The 17,456-nt window shown below is 41.0% G+C and overlaps 3 protein-coding genes across 3 annotated transcripts; 1 reads left to right on the top strand and 2 right to left on the bottom strand. All coding sequences in view use genetic code 11, as the record gives it.

Moving 5' to 3' along the window:
• Window positions 1–214: 214 nt before the first annotated feature.
• EGR_01686 (Leucine-rich repeat-containing protein 27) lies at window positions 215–1,942 on the bottom strand (the record flags this gene model as incomplete). Its single annotated transcript, XM_024490935.1, has 3 exons — window positions 215–323; window positions 604–808; window positions 1,426–1,942. The coding sequence occupies 3 exons, from the start codon at window positions 1,940–1,942 to the stop codon at window positions 215–217; spliced, it is 831 nt and encodes a 276-aa protein (XP_024354800.1).
• A 1,403-nt stretch (window positions 1,943–3,345) lies between these two features.
• EGR_01685 (F-box/LRR-repeat protein 2) lies at window positions 3,346–9,500 on the top strand (the record flags this gene model as incomplete). Its single annotated transcript, XM_024490934.1, has 9 exons — window positions 3,346–3,393; window positions 3,428–3,474; window positions 3,507–3,561; window positions 3,594–3,668; window positions 3,702–4,036; window positions 5,898–6,096; window positions 6,346–6,828; window positions 8,349–8,654; window positions 9,393–9,500. The coding sequence occupies 9 exons, from the start codon at window positions 3,346–3,348 to the stop codon at window positions 9,498–9,500; spliced, it is 1,656 nt and encodes a 551-aa protein (XP_024354799.1).
• Window positions 9,501–10,259: 759 nt separating this feature from the next.
• EGR_01684 (hypothetical protein) lies at window positions 10,260–15,813 on the bottom strand (the record flags this gene model as incomplete). Its single annotated transcript, XM_024490933.1, has 5 exons — window positions 10,260–10,415; window positions 11,649–12,216; window positions 13,274–13,446; window positions 14,419–14,843; window positions 14,910–15,813. 5 exons carry the CDS (start codon window positions 15,811–15,813, stop codon window positions 10,260–10,262), a joined length of 2,226 nt encoding a protein of 741 aa, XP_024354798.1.
• Between the last annotated feature and the right edge of the window lie 1,643 nt (window positions 15,814–17,456).

The raw sequence follows: 17,456 nt of genomic DNA, 5'->3' as shown, positions 1-17,456 counted from the left end.
CACTTCGGGGTTGCGGGCGCGAATCGGGCAAAATGGAAGGACGAGCTGCTGTTTTCAGTTTTTCCAACTCTGCTGATGAAATAACGAATGTCGCCTCAGGGGTTACACCGAATGGTGCTACCTGAACGCGTTTTCGTGACTCTTCACACAAAAAAACATGTTTCGTTTCAATATTGGAGTAAACCAATGTACACTAATGCGTTTATGGGACTAATCAACCACCTTCCTTAATTTCCTTGGGCAACTTTTCCTGATATATGGAAAAAAGCGAATTTTGTTTATTTCGATAATTTGTTTTCCATTCATAAACCATTTGACGGTCTCTAAAATGAAGCAACTACGACTCTTAAGCAACTGCGACGACATAAAATAAGAGAAATTTACACGCACTTCCATCGCTGAAGAGCAGAAGCTTGGCACATTTTATCCCATCTGCGTTTGCGGCGGGAGCGCTCTTTCATTTCACTTTGTCGAACAGATTCATCTGATACCAGTTTGATGCCTGACTGGTGAGTCAGCGCATGCCTTTGAGATTGGCATGAGTGGACAAGAGGGCCACTAATTTAATTTTTGCAAGCTTTATTAAGTTTATAAAAAGCAAACCTTCTAATTTCGGGAAATTTTCGAAGTTTTTCTACTATTCGACGATGAAGTTTAGATTTATACAGAGATGGCAATGTTCGCGAAGTAGTTTGGGTATCTTGGCCACTTTCCCACGACAAAATCGCCTTATTCACATTTTCAATTGCCAGTTCGTCAATATATGTTTGTGGATCAATAAACGAGGAAGCCTGTGCCTTAATTTCGTCTAAAAGCACATAATTAAAAATAAATAGACCAATTATTATGATCGCATGGGTTTGGATTTAAATCACTAAATAGGGTAACCTTTCCAATACTCTGCCTATTTCTTAATTTAATAAGCATTAGAAATGCTTAGCTATTTCCTGCAGATACACGTTAAAAAATTGAACGCCTATGCCACTTGATCACATAATTTATTTATGATAAAAACTATTTGTTTTTCATAAATTGCGCAAAATCGTCCTGGTTCATAGCCTTTACCAAAAATCCACCGTTGCTAAATAGCTGAAGGCACATTTCGATTTGCATAAAAAATGAGTGAACCTCATTACGGACGAGTGGATCAATTTACAAACTGTAGTACAAAAGGCATAAATAAAATTAATCAGTAGGACTATTGAAATGATAAATCATTGAGGAAGCGCCCAAATATAGGACACAATGGCTATAACACCAACGTCTAAAATGCGGAAAAAACACCTGAATGTGGATATTAAAAAGATGCGAGAAAGAAACCCGATTTTCACGTGCAAAATAAGATAGCATTTTAAGCAGATTAAAGAGCACAATATAATGTGGTTAAGACAAATTCCTCAGATTATGACGCACAACATAACCTACTCTCCAGATGAGTCCGTTTTGCATAGCATTCTTTGAGATATTTCAACACATATTTAGAACCTCTATTGATAATATTTTTTGGGGGAAATCGAAGAGGATTTCCTTCAATGTTAAGCCCTATAAGATTTTCCATTCCTCCGAGTTCCAGACACAATCTGTATATGCTATTGTGTCCAATCAGAAGGTTTTTAACCTTCGACAAATTTTTGATCTTTCGAGGAATAAATGAAAGAGAGTTAAAGCGAAGATCCAACCAAATTAATTGAGGAAACGAGTCAAAAAAGTAGTCTGGCAGCGAACAGACCCGATTACCGTAAAGAGAGAGACGCTTTAAAAATATTAGGCAATAATGGCATGCCTGTAATTGAGTAAACGGTAAAATTTCATCTGGAAAGGATACAAGCCCACCATTTTCAAGGCTTACGGTTTTCGAATTATCGATTCTGACCCCCAATAAACTAGAAACTATCCTATTCTGGTGATTACCACGAACGAATGAGTCTTGGACCGATTCCATTTTGCGCACGTAACCAGACGCGTTAAAATGAAGGACACTGAGCAGTGCTTTTAACACAACGATGCCACAAGTGATTAGTCGTGGCAGATGATTGATTTGTCATAAATGCCAATAAAATCGCTCAATTTAACTCCTTCTAAGTGATAAAAAATGGAATACCCTTGTATTAATAACGAAGGGATATCTTTTGAAACCTTACAGTGCTTTGATTGTTAATATAACGCTTCGCGGGCTCTTAAGGCCTGACCTTTATAGTTTCACCAAATAAAATGGACTCTGAGTCATGCTAATAACAGTAGCTCCCCAAGACTTCCCTAAAGACGTAAGAATGAATAATGCTGGGGCAATATATATATATATATGTATATATATATGTATATACATATATATATATATATATATGTGTGTGTGGACGACATGCAGCAGGGCTTGGAGGTACTGGCGAAGTTGCAATGACGTAGATCCAAAGTGGACCCTTTATCAAACTGCCAGTTGTGCAAACAGCTAGTGTATTTGTAGTACTCAAGTTGTTTAAATGTAGCCTTCAAGAAAGACTGGGCATTTGGCTCGAACCTCGTGAATGAGGTGTGGTAAACCTCTCCCGAACCGGAGAAGAGATCCTTGTCCAGGTCCCCCTATAATTGTATCTGTTCCTATTGACGCTAAACAATAAATATGCCCCTTTACAATCGGCCTCTTCGTTCTAAGGGCATGAAGCCCAGGAAAGAGGGAATAAACTAAGAAGATGCTGCAAATTGCTCAGCCATACGGCCATTGTGTACGGTGGTGATGCAGATTCTGCCCTTGTATTGTGGCATCTCTCATCCTCAGAACCAACTCGTAGTACCACAATTTTGTGCGAATTATAGGTTATCCTCTTAATTTGTGTTTGAGTCGAACTATAAGTCATTATTAAAATATGTGGCAGAATCCACTTTTGAGGATTTCTTGTACAATGTCATTTTTTAAAATACTATAGTAAAAAATTGATTAAGAGGTTTACTGGGTGAAAGACAGACTACCAAAACTAACTTATAATATGCATGCTACATTTATGTATTGGCTAATATCTAATTGCTATATGTTTACTTGAAACTGTACTTTGCGGCGGCCCTAGTGTTTGGAAACATAAACTAATAATGACGAACTTATTTGAATTCTACAGAACTGAATTTGGCTTTCGCATTTGACTCCTTGTTTAAATAGACACGTCTGCATAAGACGCTGTCACAGCTGATCGTTTTCCCATATTTTGTTCGTTAATTTGCATGGCTAAGTTTTCAGGGAAATGAAGGATTCACCTAACATTTTACTAAACACCATTAAACTCTACCAATAAAGCTTTTCTCGTGCCACGTACAGAGCTTAATTCGAGGTTTACAAGATTGCTGGTGTGGTTGAATATGCTAGCCGTTCAGCGTAGCTCAAGTGCTGGGACTTTGGAACGAAAGGTAACATGTGAATACTCTTGTCGTATTCGGTTAGCAAGTCGTTTGCATTAATGATGCCCTACCTCGGGAACTTATTCTAAAGTATGTGTGATTTAGCATGCTTATTCTTTGAGGATTTTCTCATATCTCGATATCGAAACACTCTGTACATGCGCTCAGGTCTGCAAAGTAACGAATAATTTGTATTTAAAAAATATTAGTTTTGGTATAAGTGTGCCTTTGATGGCAGTAACTGGAAGAGGACGAACCTGTTCAATTTTCAAAGGGATGTTCAGGTGAGCTGATTTTAGTACTCTTACTGTCACTAGCCCGAAGTTGTTGAAAAGATCGCGCAACGCTGCCAAGGATTCTTACGAGAACTTATTCTTCGGGGCTGTCGCAACATCAACGATGACGCAATAAGGCTAGTTTTATCTCCAGTAACCGAGTCGATTGGCGTCATCGTCTATTATTTTCTCATACGAAACACTTCTTTTAGGCGATTTACAAGTCTGTGTCGTCTTATCAAGATTCTTGATTTGTCGGAATGCCAACATCTGACTGATGAAACATGCAAATATCTTGGACAGAATTGTCCTGAACTTCAGCAACTCTCTCTTGCTTCGTGTCCACATATCGGTGATGATGGATTAAAGAAGCTAAGGTATGTGAGCTATTTAGGGAGCATTTCAAGATGCTAATGTCGATGCCTATGAACGCTGATAATACAGGTGTAACAATGGAGTTGGGAATAAGTTCGGATGATACTTCTGCTGCTGGTGTAAAACCGTTGCAGCGCTCTGGGTTCTGTATTGTGTTCTCTTACATTTCGCTACATGGTAAATAGAAAAGACGGAGATTATGATCGGCGGGTTCTCTTAACTAATCCGAATCTTCCTTAGCTGCAAACTACATCAATGACTGTACAGCTTGCGCCTGACTTTCATCGACTTTAGATTCAGGGCTCTTGTGTGTGAAATTTGTGATAAAATCAAGCATTAAGCTATTCTTTGGTTAAAGTCACTGTTGAAAGTTGTTTTGGTAGAATTTTTCTCCCACCTTAGTCACATGGAAAATGATTACGGTAATAGAATGACAGTTCAAAGCAAAGCATGCTTATTTTCAAGCTGATAAATGTATGGTTCACCAGACTAATCACCTTTTTATGTAAATGTTTGCTTCTGTTGGCAGAATAGTTGCGTTGACCACATGGTCTACTTGTGTTTTATTATTGGTTTTGAATGCGATCTCCCTTATTGGAACCTTATGATCTCATAACTGTACCTGTGGTGGTTTATGCCCCCATAAACTGTTTAATTAGAGGACGTGAGTTTACTTTGGGCTCTTTTTCGTGGCAAAAGGGGTGGAGTGTTTGATTTTGATTTTACCTCGATATAAGGTTCAGCTAGCGAACAAGTAAAGCTGTCGGTTGCTGCCTTCCTGCTGTATTTTAATCAACAATGAAGTGCAGCGCCGTTTCACCAACAAGCTACGCAGTGCGCGTTAGGCCTTGTTCAAACTTTTCATTGCTGCACTGTACTAGACTCGTAGAAGTGTGAGTCTGATATTGTTATTCATGCACGTCTTTCCGGACATTAATAATGCATTTATTCTATTTTTGCTATGATCTATTATTCGTCGTCCATTTTGATTGAGGTGGGTTAAATCATGCATATCCGATAAATATTTACTAAGCATGATGTCTTGGCAAAATTTTTGGGAATTTGTTATGCAAATTTTCGAGCGCATTGGTCTTCCATTCCCGGGAATAGTGCCTAAAGGTATTAAAAACACTAGTTATACTCGTTTATTACCCCTTTTATCTGGATGAGACGGTCTCCACACCTAATGCCCATCTGGACTGAAGCGATAAGCAGCGAATCCAGTGCTTTTTATCCCCGGTACAATATGGATCTGTAGATGGTGGATGGCCGATTGAGGCTAGGATAATCTAATGAAAACGTGTTGGATGCGAAATTTGATCGTTTGTCTTGAGTAATGCATTTAAGCGCGTTAAAGCTGGGGTTTTATCTGGAAGATGTCTATGTCATGTCAGTAGACAAAGGACAGTTGATGTAGCTATAAAAATCAGCCCATTTTTCCAGTACTCGTGGTTTCGTAGCAAATGCTTCATAAAAATCAATGTGCTAGCTTAAAATCACCAAATTTCATTGGGATCTTTTAGACTTATCTAGTGAGGCGTTACAAATTAACGACTGTGTGATCATAGAATTGACGCAAATAACAATCGAAGAGCTTGTCCTATGCATTCAGCCCATACATATTGTTTGAGTATGCACGCGCAATGGCAAATATTGCGGAATTGGCGACCAAAAGTGGTACTACCTGGTTTTACATCCCTAGTAATTTGGTCCAATTTGAGTTTACCTCAGCGAAATATTTGTAGCCACGAAACGATTATCACAGTCAAATCAGCTAAAAAATAGGTTTAGTAATCTTCATGACATTACTTACTGTATTCGTAATTTTACATGCCTATCCTATTCTGCTGCAATGTTTTTCAGTGCCTGCGACCGGCTGACTCACCTGGACGTTTCATGGTGTGCTGTAGGAGACGAGGGTCTGGCTGCCATTGCACAGGGCTGTCCCGGTCTCAAAGAACTTAAAATCATGGGCTGCCACGACGTCACCAGCCGAGGCGTTGGCCATATCGCAAGTCGCTCCTGCGGTCTGCTTCTGCTCAGCCTCAGCCACTGCGGCCAAGTACGTCCGCAGCCGCCTTCCCTCTCATAGTGTTCGTACTGTAATTTAGTATTTCCAGCAACTTTTCTCGATTTTTTAGCTTCGAGGTTCATTTCTAACGTCACCTTCGTCCTTATCACATGATAATTTTCAAACAGCTTGTTCTGAAGGCAAAAGCACCGCACTGGGACCTGTGATTTTGACTGGTCGCACATTTTGTGTGATTGCTCAATCCTACATCTATGCGATACGTTTATTCACATTTCGTAGAATATAACCGATGAGGCAATGGTTCACCTGGCCATGGGCTGCCACTTTTTGCGAGCCCTGTCGATATCGCTATGTCAGATCACCGACGCAGGTTTGCAGGCGCTTGCAGGCACTCTGCCACCTTCGACGGCGGCAGAGATGCTGGGTATCAACCTGTCAGCTCTGCCGGCACCGCTATCTACGTCCACGCACGCTGGCAATGGTCGAGTGACGCGCGTCCCACGCCATCGTCCCGTCAGCGAGACCAGTGGCGGTGGTGGAATTGGAGGCTTCTTCGCCAACGGTGGGGCCGCCCACCGCCACTCCTCTGTCTCCACCTCCCCCCTCACTGCTCCCAACTCTCCCGCCGGCTGGGACGCACCCGTTCCCCAGCCTAAACCCCTTGTCATTGCCGGCTGCAAGGAATTAAGAGTGCTTGAGGCCAGTCAATGCATCCAAATAACTGATGCTGGTCTTGCTGCTCTCGCTCGAAATTGTGTCAATGTAAGTGTCTGTTGTGTCAGTCGTCAATACTTTGTTGCGTGACGCAGACTTATTTCAGGTGTCTCAATTTTCCAGATAAGGTGTTATTCGTTGTATAAAACTTGTGCCAGGAATTTTGTTACTATTTGTCTGATTTGTGATGGAATAGCGCCAAGGCAGTGTAGGTATTCACCAGTCCTCTTTTTAGGGGTGAATTGTTGTTCCATCTTTTACACATGTTTTTAGATCTCTAATAACTCAACACGATGCCAACTGGTTTCCTGCTTTACTAACGGAATTATTAGCTCTTTAGTTACTGGTTGGAAGTGTTCGGTGATACCAGTAGAGTAGCATTAAAGCACGGAACTTTAATGGAAGATTATTGCTGTAGGGGATGACAGCTTTGAGGCGACTGGTCCAGATTTTTGTAATCATTAAAGTGTGCTCGTCGATTTCTTCTACACTGTGAACACTCTAATGCTTCTTAGTTTATCGGTTCGTTTGCTATACGTCCTAGATGTATCTGACTACGTGATGTTAAAGGTTTCGTTTGCGATTATTTTGACTGGATTGTCTTCCAACTAAGTTCTTAATTTCTTACTTGAACTATGAAATAGATTTTAACGTTCTGCTAATTGGTGGAATTCTGTTCGTATAAAACAGTTGTAATCGTTTGCTAGTTAAACACAAAGCAGGGTATCTTTGCGGGAGTCGAAATTGCGCCGATGATTGCTTATACGCCTGGGATACTATCGAATTTCTATACCTAGCTCTTAGTTTTGGCTCTTATTCACTATCTTTTTAAAGAAACTTATCCAGCCCAATGGTTTTAGTAAACTTGGATGTTCAAAAGGGCAGCTCAAAAATGGATGTTATCTGGATTACTGTTGTTTGCGTCTGCAAACATCGTTCGGGTTGTCTTAACTGTGATTTGCTTGACCGCGGAGGATCAACCTGCACCTTTTAAATAATTAAAAAATAGATTAGACATATATTTTATGAGCATTAATTTTTTCGTGTGTCTATTACAGATTGAATATATACAATGTAAGACACTTAGTGAGAGTGCTTTAAGGATATCCTGTCGTAAAGATTAAAAATCGGCAAACTGCAAATACAGACTTCAGAGATATGAACCGATAAAAAGAACGACCAGGGACTTTTACTTACTGCTCCTACCTTTTGCCATCTTTTCTGAGTTTGTGCTTATTCTAGGTGGTATCTGTTCTCTAGAAGCACCGCTTTGGGGTTTGCGTTGCCTTATCTCTTCAATGCCATTATTTTGCATGAAGTAGACAAAGGAGCCTTTTTTTGCGGTTGCACCGCAAACAGAGATTTGTAATGTCTCCAACTCTCAAAAATATGTGATATGTTCGTTGTTTTCTGAAAAGAGTACAATTCCGTCTTATAGGCATAGTTAGCTTTGGTTCATCTCATAAATCCACCGCTTTTTATGCAAACTGTTATAGTGCCTTCTCGATCAGCAGCGTACTCATATATTTAACACTGATGGAAGTTTTTATCGACACCCCTCTTGATAGCTCGAGAAACTGGACCTGGAGTACTGCTCGCAAGTGACGGATGCAACACTGGTTCAGCTGGCCACCTACTGCCCACGGATAAACACACTAGTTCTGTCGCATTGTGATCAAATCACCGACGAGGGTATTACACGACTCGTAGGAGGACTGTGCGGACCGCAGCAGCTGCAGCGACTGGCGATGGACAACTGTCCCCTTCTGACGGACTCTTCCCTCGAGATGCTTGGCTCGGTGTGTCAGAACCTTTGCCAAGTCGATCTCTACGATTGTCAACTCATCACACGTCAGGGCATTGAAAATCTCAAGGTGAGAAAGCTTACGTGCCTGTTTCCTAATTCGTGCAGCTCACACTGAAAGTGCCGGCAGCATTTTCCTTAAACATTGACGCCCTTCGTGCATTAATCAACTTTGGTACAGTGACAACCATATTTGCCTGGTATACACTTATTAGCTTATTCTAACGCGAGGCATTAGTGTATTTATCATCTCCGCATCGTAGCTGAATGCTTTGGAAAATATGACAACTTTAATGCTCTTTGAAGGCTTATTCGGTTGTTTCACTTGCTTCATTCAGTAAGATTATCCCATTTTTCAGTCATGATAAATATCGGTTCTCTTAATGCGCTTCTCTGACTTGGCTACATCCTTGTTGCATAGGATCATTTAATCCGGATTTCCGTTTTAAGCATTGTGCAATTTAGTAAGAAATTAGGCATTTTCATGGGGTTGTTAATTTTGTTTTTTTTTATTTTCAACGCATTTCAATTTGCTGACGTGTTAATTGGTAACGCACTGTTGTATTGTGATGCATTCCCTTTGTAACAAACAAATTATCATTTTATGCCTAAAACTTATGTTTTTTAATGCACCTTAGATTCATTTATGCATTCGCTGTAAATCCCTTTTACTTTTTTTGACTCCGATTACAGCTTTTCAAATTGCATAGTTCGCTTTATGGGGAACGATAGTAATTCTAAGAAGGTACTTTCTTAATTGATAAAGCCATTTACGGCTGGGCTTGAGTATTATGTCACTTTTTTACAGCAACAGAATCCGCGTCTCAAAATTCAGGCTTTTTTTGCTCCGGGAACGCCGCCGGAGTCAGCTCTCGGTCACCGACGGCGCTACTGCCGGTGCTGTGCCATTCTTTAATTCCAGCACACTCCATCATCCTATCCACTGATCAATTGATCACCCACCTCGAGTCGCCTGGCTGTGTGTGTGCACATGTGTGAATGCGAGCACGTCCACTTGTCTGCCGACTGTATCTACCCTTCCCTCTCTCCGCTAATCCTCATCTTCCTTTTCACTCCTCCCTACCGAAAGCCGGTGCACCAAAATTGTTATTCCTGCCAGGATCTTGCGTTCAGCAACATCTGCATTTCATGCCTTTACGGCACTACCATACATCAGGTCCATTTTTCATCATATTGCTAATTTTTACGTTCCTTCCCCGCTTCGATTCCCGTACAAACTTATTTCCTTCTCCCAACACACCATTCTCTCATTCTGATGCAGACTGTCGTTTTTTCTCGGCGAGAAAAAAAGGAACTTGTGATAATTCCGCTCCAGCACGCAATACTCGAGCATGGCTCCTCTACGTCTATGTCGATACACTGTTCTACCATCGTGTGGTTGACGATCATGGCAAAAACGATAGTTTTCTTTGCTAAGTACGTCAGAGCGTTCTTTTTTTCGGCCTTTTTATAAACCTGAGACCCTTTTACAACCCACTACACGGAGTAGTTGGAGTGATAATGAATGAAAATTGATTCTACCTAGTATTACAGGAACTTAATATTGAAGTCCTTTGCATTAGTACCTGAGGACTAAATCGGATAAACTCAAAACTTTTGACTTAAGTAGGATACGATCTCGTTTACTAAACATGAGGTGTTTATGATATTTCAATCATAATGCGCCTGTTTGAATGATTTGTATGTCGGCGGCAGGTGTGGCTGTGACGTGAGTCTGTGCGAAGTCAGGTCGGAGGACAAGAGCCTCCAGTTGAATTTCATCGACCTTAATGGTGTCCTTTGTCAGCGTCTGAGGGATGGGTGCGTGAATCTGTGCATTGAAGGAGGGCACGCTTGAGATAACAGTAGTGGAAAATACTGATAATTATGCAGTGTGGGCGTGACTTTGGTGACATGGCTTCTAGTAAAAGTTTCGGGTTAAGCATTTACGCGATCCCAGCGCTCGGTCCGCACTTTGTCCACTTTTGGGTTCATCCTAGTACAGCAGGAATAAAAACCCCTTATTCCCGGTAGCGTAGACTGAAGTTAGAAGTGTCGGAGATGCGCACGCTGGTGCCCTGCTTCATAAACTGCACACAACCCAAACAATGTTGTGGTTGTCTTCAATCGGTTTTGAAAGCAATTTCACAAACAATTTGATACGATCCTGGATCAAAGGTATGGGCTATCAATCAATTTAGATGGAACAGTTTAATGCTTGTAGAAAGTCGGATAGCGTCCTCAAAGAGTAAACTATAAAAGCAGAAAGACAATCCGAGGTAGATTCGCGTGGACTACTGCATAAACTAGTGTGTACCAAATGGCATACAATGAACCCATCTGCTGATTGTAGCGTTATTTTTCACAACGCATATTTGTACACGCGGAAGAACCACAACCAGTCCGCAGTTTCGTCCTCGCATAAGCATACAAAGTGGAGGATATCTGACCGAGGTATAGATGAAACTTCCATGAACTGTTTGATAAGCGCCGATGGGCTGTCACAGACGTAAAGGATGACGCTTAATGGGGGGTGAGGACCGAACAAGAGGGAATTCGCTCTAACATAAACAAAGTAGAGCATAAACAGAGTAAAGCTAGTGCGCACTTGTTTCTCGGCTATGCCGAATAGTAGGCAAGTGGTGAATAATATGTAGGTAAGGCTCTCAACGACAAGGCAAGAGCCTGATGTTTTACATTAACACAATTCGTCGGAAAACGCAGGTTAAAGATTCTGAAGATATAACTTAACAAAATTATTTTTCTTGACTTACAAAGACTCAAATGCGTTAAGAGTGAAGGACAAATCAACATAGTATTGGAGGCCATTTTCATAAAAAAGAAATAAATACTCCGCTAAACACTCATAGATCGTTAGGAAAAAGGTGAGAAATTAACATTTACATGATGATAGGCAGATTTAGGACGGTGTTTACATAATATACACCCACAGAATCAAGAACTCATTGAAAGATTATGGCATATCAACATTCAAGTCGTTCTTTTGCCTCGTTTCCAGTGGTATTGCCGGGGCTAAAGATAAGGATTCCCAAGCCACATCTACGAGGCTTTCTTTCGGCTGAGCATGTTCGTCAGTACCTATAGCATCCCGTTTAGTTTCAAGCTTTTCTTTCTCCTCCTCGAAGAGGTAAGAGAACCAATTAGTGACTATCTTCCACCAGAAGAAGCGACGAACCACTATGAGGAGCAGATCGATGAGGAGGGAGAGGAGCATGAGGATAGAGAGGATGACAGTTGTGCGGCCGAGAGTCTCCGAGGCGTTTTTATGTAACACTCGCTCTGTGAGATAACCCGAGGTGGCGGGTACAGCGAGTTGGCCAAGCAAAAAGACGAGATAGAAGCGGTGACCACGAGAATTGTAGACATTCAAGCCGCTGCCCGCGGTGGCGCCCAACCCTAAACCGAGGCCCAGCGTAGCCATCCAGGTGGCACGGTCTTTGGAGGTGCTCCAAGACTCAAATATTGCGTTACCAGACTGATCGGAGCGAGGGCAGTAGGCGGGATGCGATGAAGTCAACTCCTTCATCATACTGGCACAAATGAAGCAGATGAGGGGGGCTACGGTTCGAATGAAGAGTGCTGCAATGTGAAACGATCTTTCACGTCGACAGCTGAAACGATGAATAAGAAATAAGTAAAAATCCTGGAACATGATTCCAAGGCTTTTATCTCAAAAACACACAATTCGGAATCAAGGGATATGAATATTATGCAAGTCTATGTCAAAAATAGACAGATAACATACTTTTATAATATTCAGATAGGTACACTGTGGAAAGATGAGTACACTGAGAAAAGTCGTAGGCTCATTTGTAAAAAATTCATTAATTTTCAGAAAGAAACATTAGCACTCGGGTTTAAAGGATCAAATAACGTGCTTGTTGACCTTCAAAGACTGTAAGCGTACGTTTAGAACAATGAATACAAATGTTACCAGTGGGATCTCGGAATCGCTAATATTACTCGTCATAATTGACAAGTGAATTAGAGATTGAAAATATACAGCATTCATAATTACAAACTCTAAAATAACCTTATAAGTATGTTAACTGCACTTGTCTTAAAAGCTGCAACTTTTAACGACACGCTAGAACCCGATCTCAAAGAGTAGCTTCTCGGTGTCACCAAAATTACCAGAGCGGTACGATTGATTCGTTGACTTGTTTGCGAATAACTAGAACTTTAGAATCAAAACATAAACGAACGTACGTTACCAAGAGCTTAAATTTTCGATATGTAAGTGTGTTTTGATTTCGATTAGGTATATCTATAATGACCCAGGTTTGACCAGAAGCACTTACGCAAGGTAGACTAACCTGCGCCCTTCGATAAGGAAATACCAGAAATTTTATTGAGATAGGGAATTTGCAAGTTAATACGGTATTAAACCGGTTATTGTCAGATTAAGTAGTTGTTTGCTGCCAAACAAAGTTACAGTAAATCATAGTAAGTTGAAATAAGAGTAAGGAAGGTGTTGAGTTCATCTCGAAGTAAACTTTGCTCTGCGAATACCCAATTGGTCAAGAGTAACATTCTGATTCAAGCCACTGAATAATAATAACGCAACTGTAACCTCAACTGTTAGAATAACCTGGGAGAACATGTCAAAAGTCACATACGGCTACCAAAATGGTGTGAGCAAAGTAATCTAGGTGATTTGGGACTTACCTGCGCTGGGCAGGTAACGTTGAAGGGGACTGAGGATTCTCTTTTGAAGGGAAATTAACGGCGTTTTGAAGGAGGCTGATGCCCATATCTGAGCTGGCACCCAAGCACAGGTGGCAAAGGCGCCCGATTGCATCACCTGACCAAAACACCATCGTGACGAGCAATGCATCTACCTAAAGGAAAAAACTCCCTTTACTTGTATAGGCCTGGTCTCATTGAGTCACCAAAGAACTTAATTGTTCCCAACCAAACTGACCAAGTATAATCAGTTAAAGGATCACATTAAACAGACAAACGGTGATGTAAAAAGAACACTAAGGCTTTAGAAATTTCAGCCGCGTTCGAAAAGAATAACGTGATGAAAAATAATTGAGATTTCAGGCGCAAACTAATTTGTGTATCTCTAATCACCATTGTGTCGGAAAACAAGGTGTAAACTAGCACGGAGGAATTAGATAGAATTTTCATCTCACAGAAGGCACGGTTTTGAAATAAACCAGTATCCAACTAATAGAGGCAGAGGATAATATTCTCCGAGCCAACCACCGAAGTAAGTTTAAGAAAAGTATACCCCTAAAAGCAGACCAATATCATTTCAGAGTATCCTATTCAAGAGACAGATTTTTTGTTGGAGGAGGCCGGGGCGCATTCGATGCATAAACAGTCAGCCAGGTATACTACAGGTATACTACAAGTACACCGCAGACAACAAGCTCTCCACATCCGCTGATGGACAATACCGCGGCGACAGGAGGTGGCGCCAAGGTGCATGCATACAATCATACAATGGCACATCAGAAGCTCGTATACACAAACAAAAAATAAACTAAAATGGAAATTGCGTGAACACACACGAGCACATTTGTGGTCAAAATTTGATCAACGAGGTGCAAACACAGCAGGAATACTTAATTCATTAATGCCACCAACACTAATGAAATGATAAAACTAAAGATGTGACCTGGTTTATCTTTCATACTGTATGAGTCCAATTCAATAAGCAATCTGCCAGTCAATACTCCGTATCAGCTTTAGTTACAGTGGAGATTTGCAATAGCTATATACAAGTTATGGAGCGAAACATCAGAGAATAGGAGAACACAAAGTAAAGGTGCTAATTCAAAACGTTGATTGAGGCGGTTTACCGGTGTCCAATTAAGTGTTTTCAGAGTGAAGCTATGAATGAAGGCCCCATAAGTTGTCTCCAGTCCCGCAAAAAGAAAGGTGGCAGCGAGCACCCAGAAGTCCTTTGGCCAGGTTACCAAGGGCCAGATTGTCGGTTCAGGCGCGTAATTCAGGTATACTGACTGCTCCGGTGTCTCAAAGGTATCGTTCGCGTCTATATCGGAAGATTCCATATTCTTACGATGAGCTTGCGATGGGTTATGACGAACTGAGCGAAGAACAGCAAAATTCGGCACCGATACGCTAACATGGAACGTAGGCTTTTCCTGAAGTTGACCTTCTCCTCCCTTAGCGCTCCAAGCTACATTCTTCGATGCTATTTGAGGTGGTGGTGACTCATTTTCTGCGAGGCTGCTAATCTCAGGCTGTGGATCTCCAGGAAAATCTGAAGGAAGCAAACCAGGCATTATTATAAACCCAAATTAAGTCGAAACACCTACTAAGGCCTTACCAATCGTCTCTACATCATCATTTGGTTTCGCACTAAAAACACCTCTATGAGATTGGTCTTCAATCTGGGAGCTTAGCCGATGAGAGGTTTGAACTGTAAAACACTCAAAAATATGGCGAACGTAGGGAATCAACCCAGTCAGCGGGAGTAAAATAAACCAGGCGATAATCGTCAAAAGGCCCACAGACACATAGACGTATCGAACTGACTTCATGTAATGATAGCGGATACGCTCATTGTGGCGACGACGTGGGGTTCTCCTGTCCCATTTAGTGTTGTAGGAAGATGTGAGGCGGTAGGAGTCATTTGATCGAGGTTTTGATTCGTGATTCTGTGACAAACCTTCAACCAACATAGGGGATGAAATAGAATTGTTCTTCGAAAGAGGAATCGTAGTCGTGAGGACGGGTGGTTCGGATAATCCGATAGTGCCATTTGTGATCGATTCAGACTCAAGTTCGTGGGGTGCTAGAGATGGTATAATGAGTATTGACAACTTAGGGTCATTTTCATGAATTTTTTCGTCTTGTTTCATTGCATCTGCAGTACTACTACCATCAACGACCGATAGTTTTTCCATTTCGTCATCCCCTGGACCATCCAAAACCCCGGAATCCTTTGACTTAGTAAGTCGAACGTCACCATCAGCTAGCTTCATTTTCGCTGCCGTGTTGCTGCCATCTGCCGAACTACTATCCTGATTCAAGTGTTCTGCATCCACAACGGAAGGCTTCATGGGAGCCTCTGACGTGTTGTTTAAACTTGACGTAGTTACTTTGAAAACTTCTTTGGAGGATGTGGCCATATGGGTTTTATTTCCTACTGGGTCCACGAAGGCTGTTGAACTGTCGACAAAAGATTCAAGAGCAGAAGGTGTACTTGAAACATCTGAGACAGAAGGCATTGGTACCGATGTGTTCCAATTATCATATTGTGCTGAAATACCACTCAGTTGGGGTGTTACGACTATTGTGCTTGTTAGTGCCGCAGTGTTAGTCGTATCATGCTCTACAAAAATATTGCTCGGCTGAGACGTTGTTACTCTAACGCTTTCGACGAAGACCTCAGTCGTCTGATTGGATAAAACGTTTTTAGATATGGTATGATTACTTTCATCATTCAAGGAACGTGAAGGACGCAAGATTGTATGTATGAAGGAGGCGTCGCTAACGGAAGTACTTGCATCAGCCAGTGGTGCGGCAGAAGATTCACCATTAAAACTCGCCTCAAAAGTAAATGGAATGAAAAGGATTGGCGTTAGTGCACAACCAGCTAAACTGCAGAATACAAGCAGTTGGTGGAAGCGCTTTGGAGATTCAGAATATTTGGTAACGTAAGCGAGACATCCTAAAAGTAAAGGTTTTTCAAAAAAGCTGTTCGAATAGCGTCTGCCATCCATTGTAATGCCACTACACTAAGTAGAAAATAATATAGCCATAACTACAAATATAAAGAACAACCAAAAGTTACGTGGTGAAATGATTATAGGATGAGATAATGAAAAAATATACGTGGAAAATAGTTGCTATTGTGAACAAATGACCCTCCATATAAACAGCAACGCTAGAAAAGCACAAATAAATGGTGTCAAAACCGACTTAACTACAGTCATCTATAGAAGTAATTACACCTACCTTGAGCGGCCACAACAATAAAACCGCCTTGAAAAGCAAAAGCAGCCAAAAGCCACCAAAGGTGGTAAGAGAAAGCGATACCAAAGTTGACAGCGGTAAGGCCAAAAAGACCAAATCCGATAAGACTACCACAATGTTTGGGCGCATCTTCCAAAATAGCAACGGACAAAAGCCAGCCACCCAAAGCACCAACAGAACGTCCAGTAAAAACTAAAGCTATTTCATCTTCCCAAGTATATACTATTTCTTCAAGAAACATTACAGAAGGTCCGGATACTGATACCGATAGACCCTAGCATTTAAGGTAAATTTAAATGACAAAACTAACGATAATAACAAAAGTGACAATAAATGAGCACAAAGCAAAAGGCGACGATCTCTTAGAGTAGCCATTTTGTGAAAGACTAAAACTTGACTCCTTATCAAAAACCATTGCTATGTCTACAGTGCATCAGAGACCTAACAGCCCAACCGGCACTTTATACCAAGCAAAACTTATGCAAGGGATTCATAAAAAGCGACGGTATACTAGTTATTAAAAAGCACCGTAGCCAGAAAGAAGATACGATATCTTTAGCACAAGTCTATCACAAAAGTTTTTAAAAATCAAGCCTGTGTAGGTTTTTTAATTAATTCGCTCATAATTAAAAGTCTGAAGAATGCCGGTGAAGATCACCTTATATAAATTGCTTTTGCCAATTAAAACAGTCTTTTTGTACTATCGATAAAATGCAAGTGCATATTCTCAAGAACGTATTTTAAGGTAGCCAATATATCTAGCTAAGACAATACTTAATGCTAAAGAAATGTGAAAATTTGCTTTTGCAAAATGTGGCTATATTGCTAGCAAAATTTTTGCATCCGTTTCGTTGATATGTTGCGTCTAAGTGGACCAAATCACTCGACTTTCTAC

Source organism: Echinococcus granulosus (assembly GCF_000524195.1).
Source record: "Echinococcus granulosus chromosome Unknown EG_S00006, whole genome shotgun sequence".
Lineage (NCBI taxonomy): Eukaryota > Metazoa > Platyhelminthes > Cestoda > Cyclophyllidea > Taeniidae > Echinococcus > Echinococcus granulosus.
This window is presented reverse-complemented; position numbering and strand designations above follow the sequence as displayed.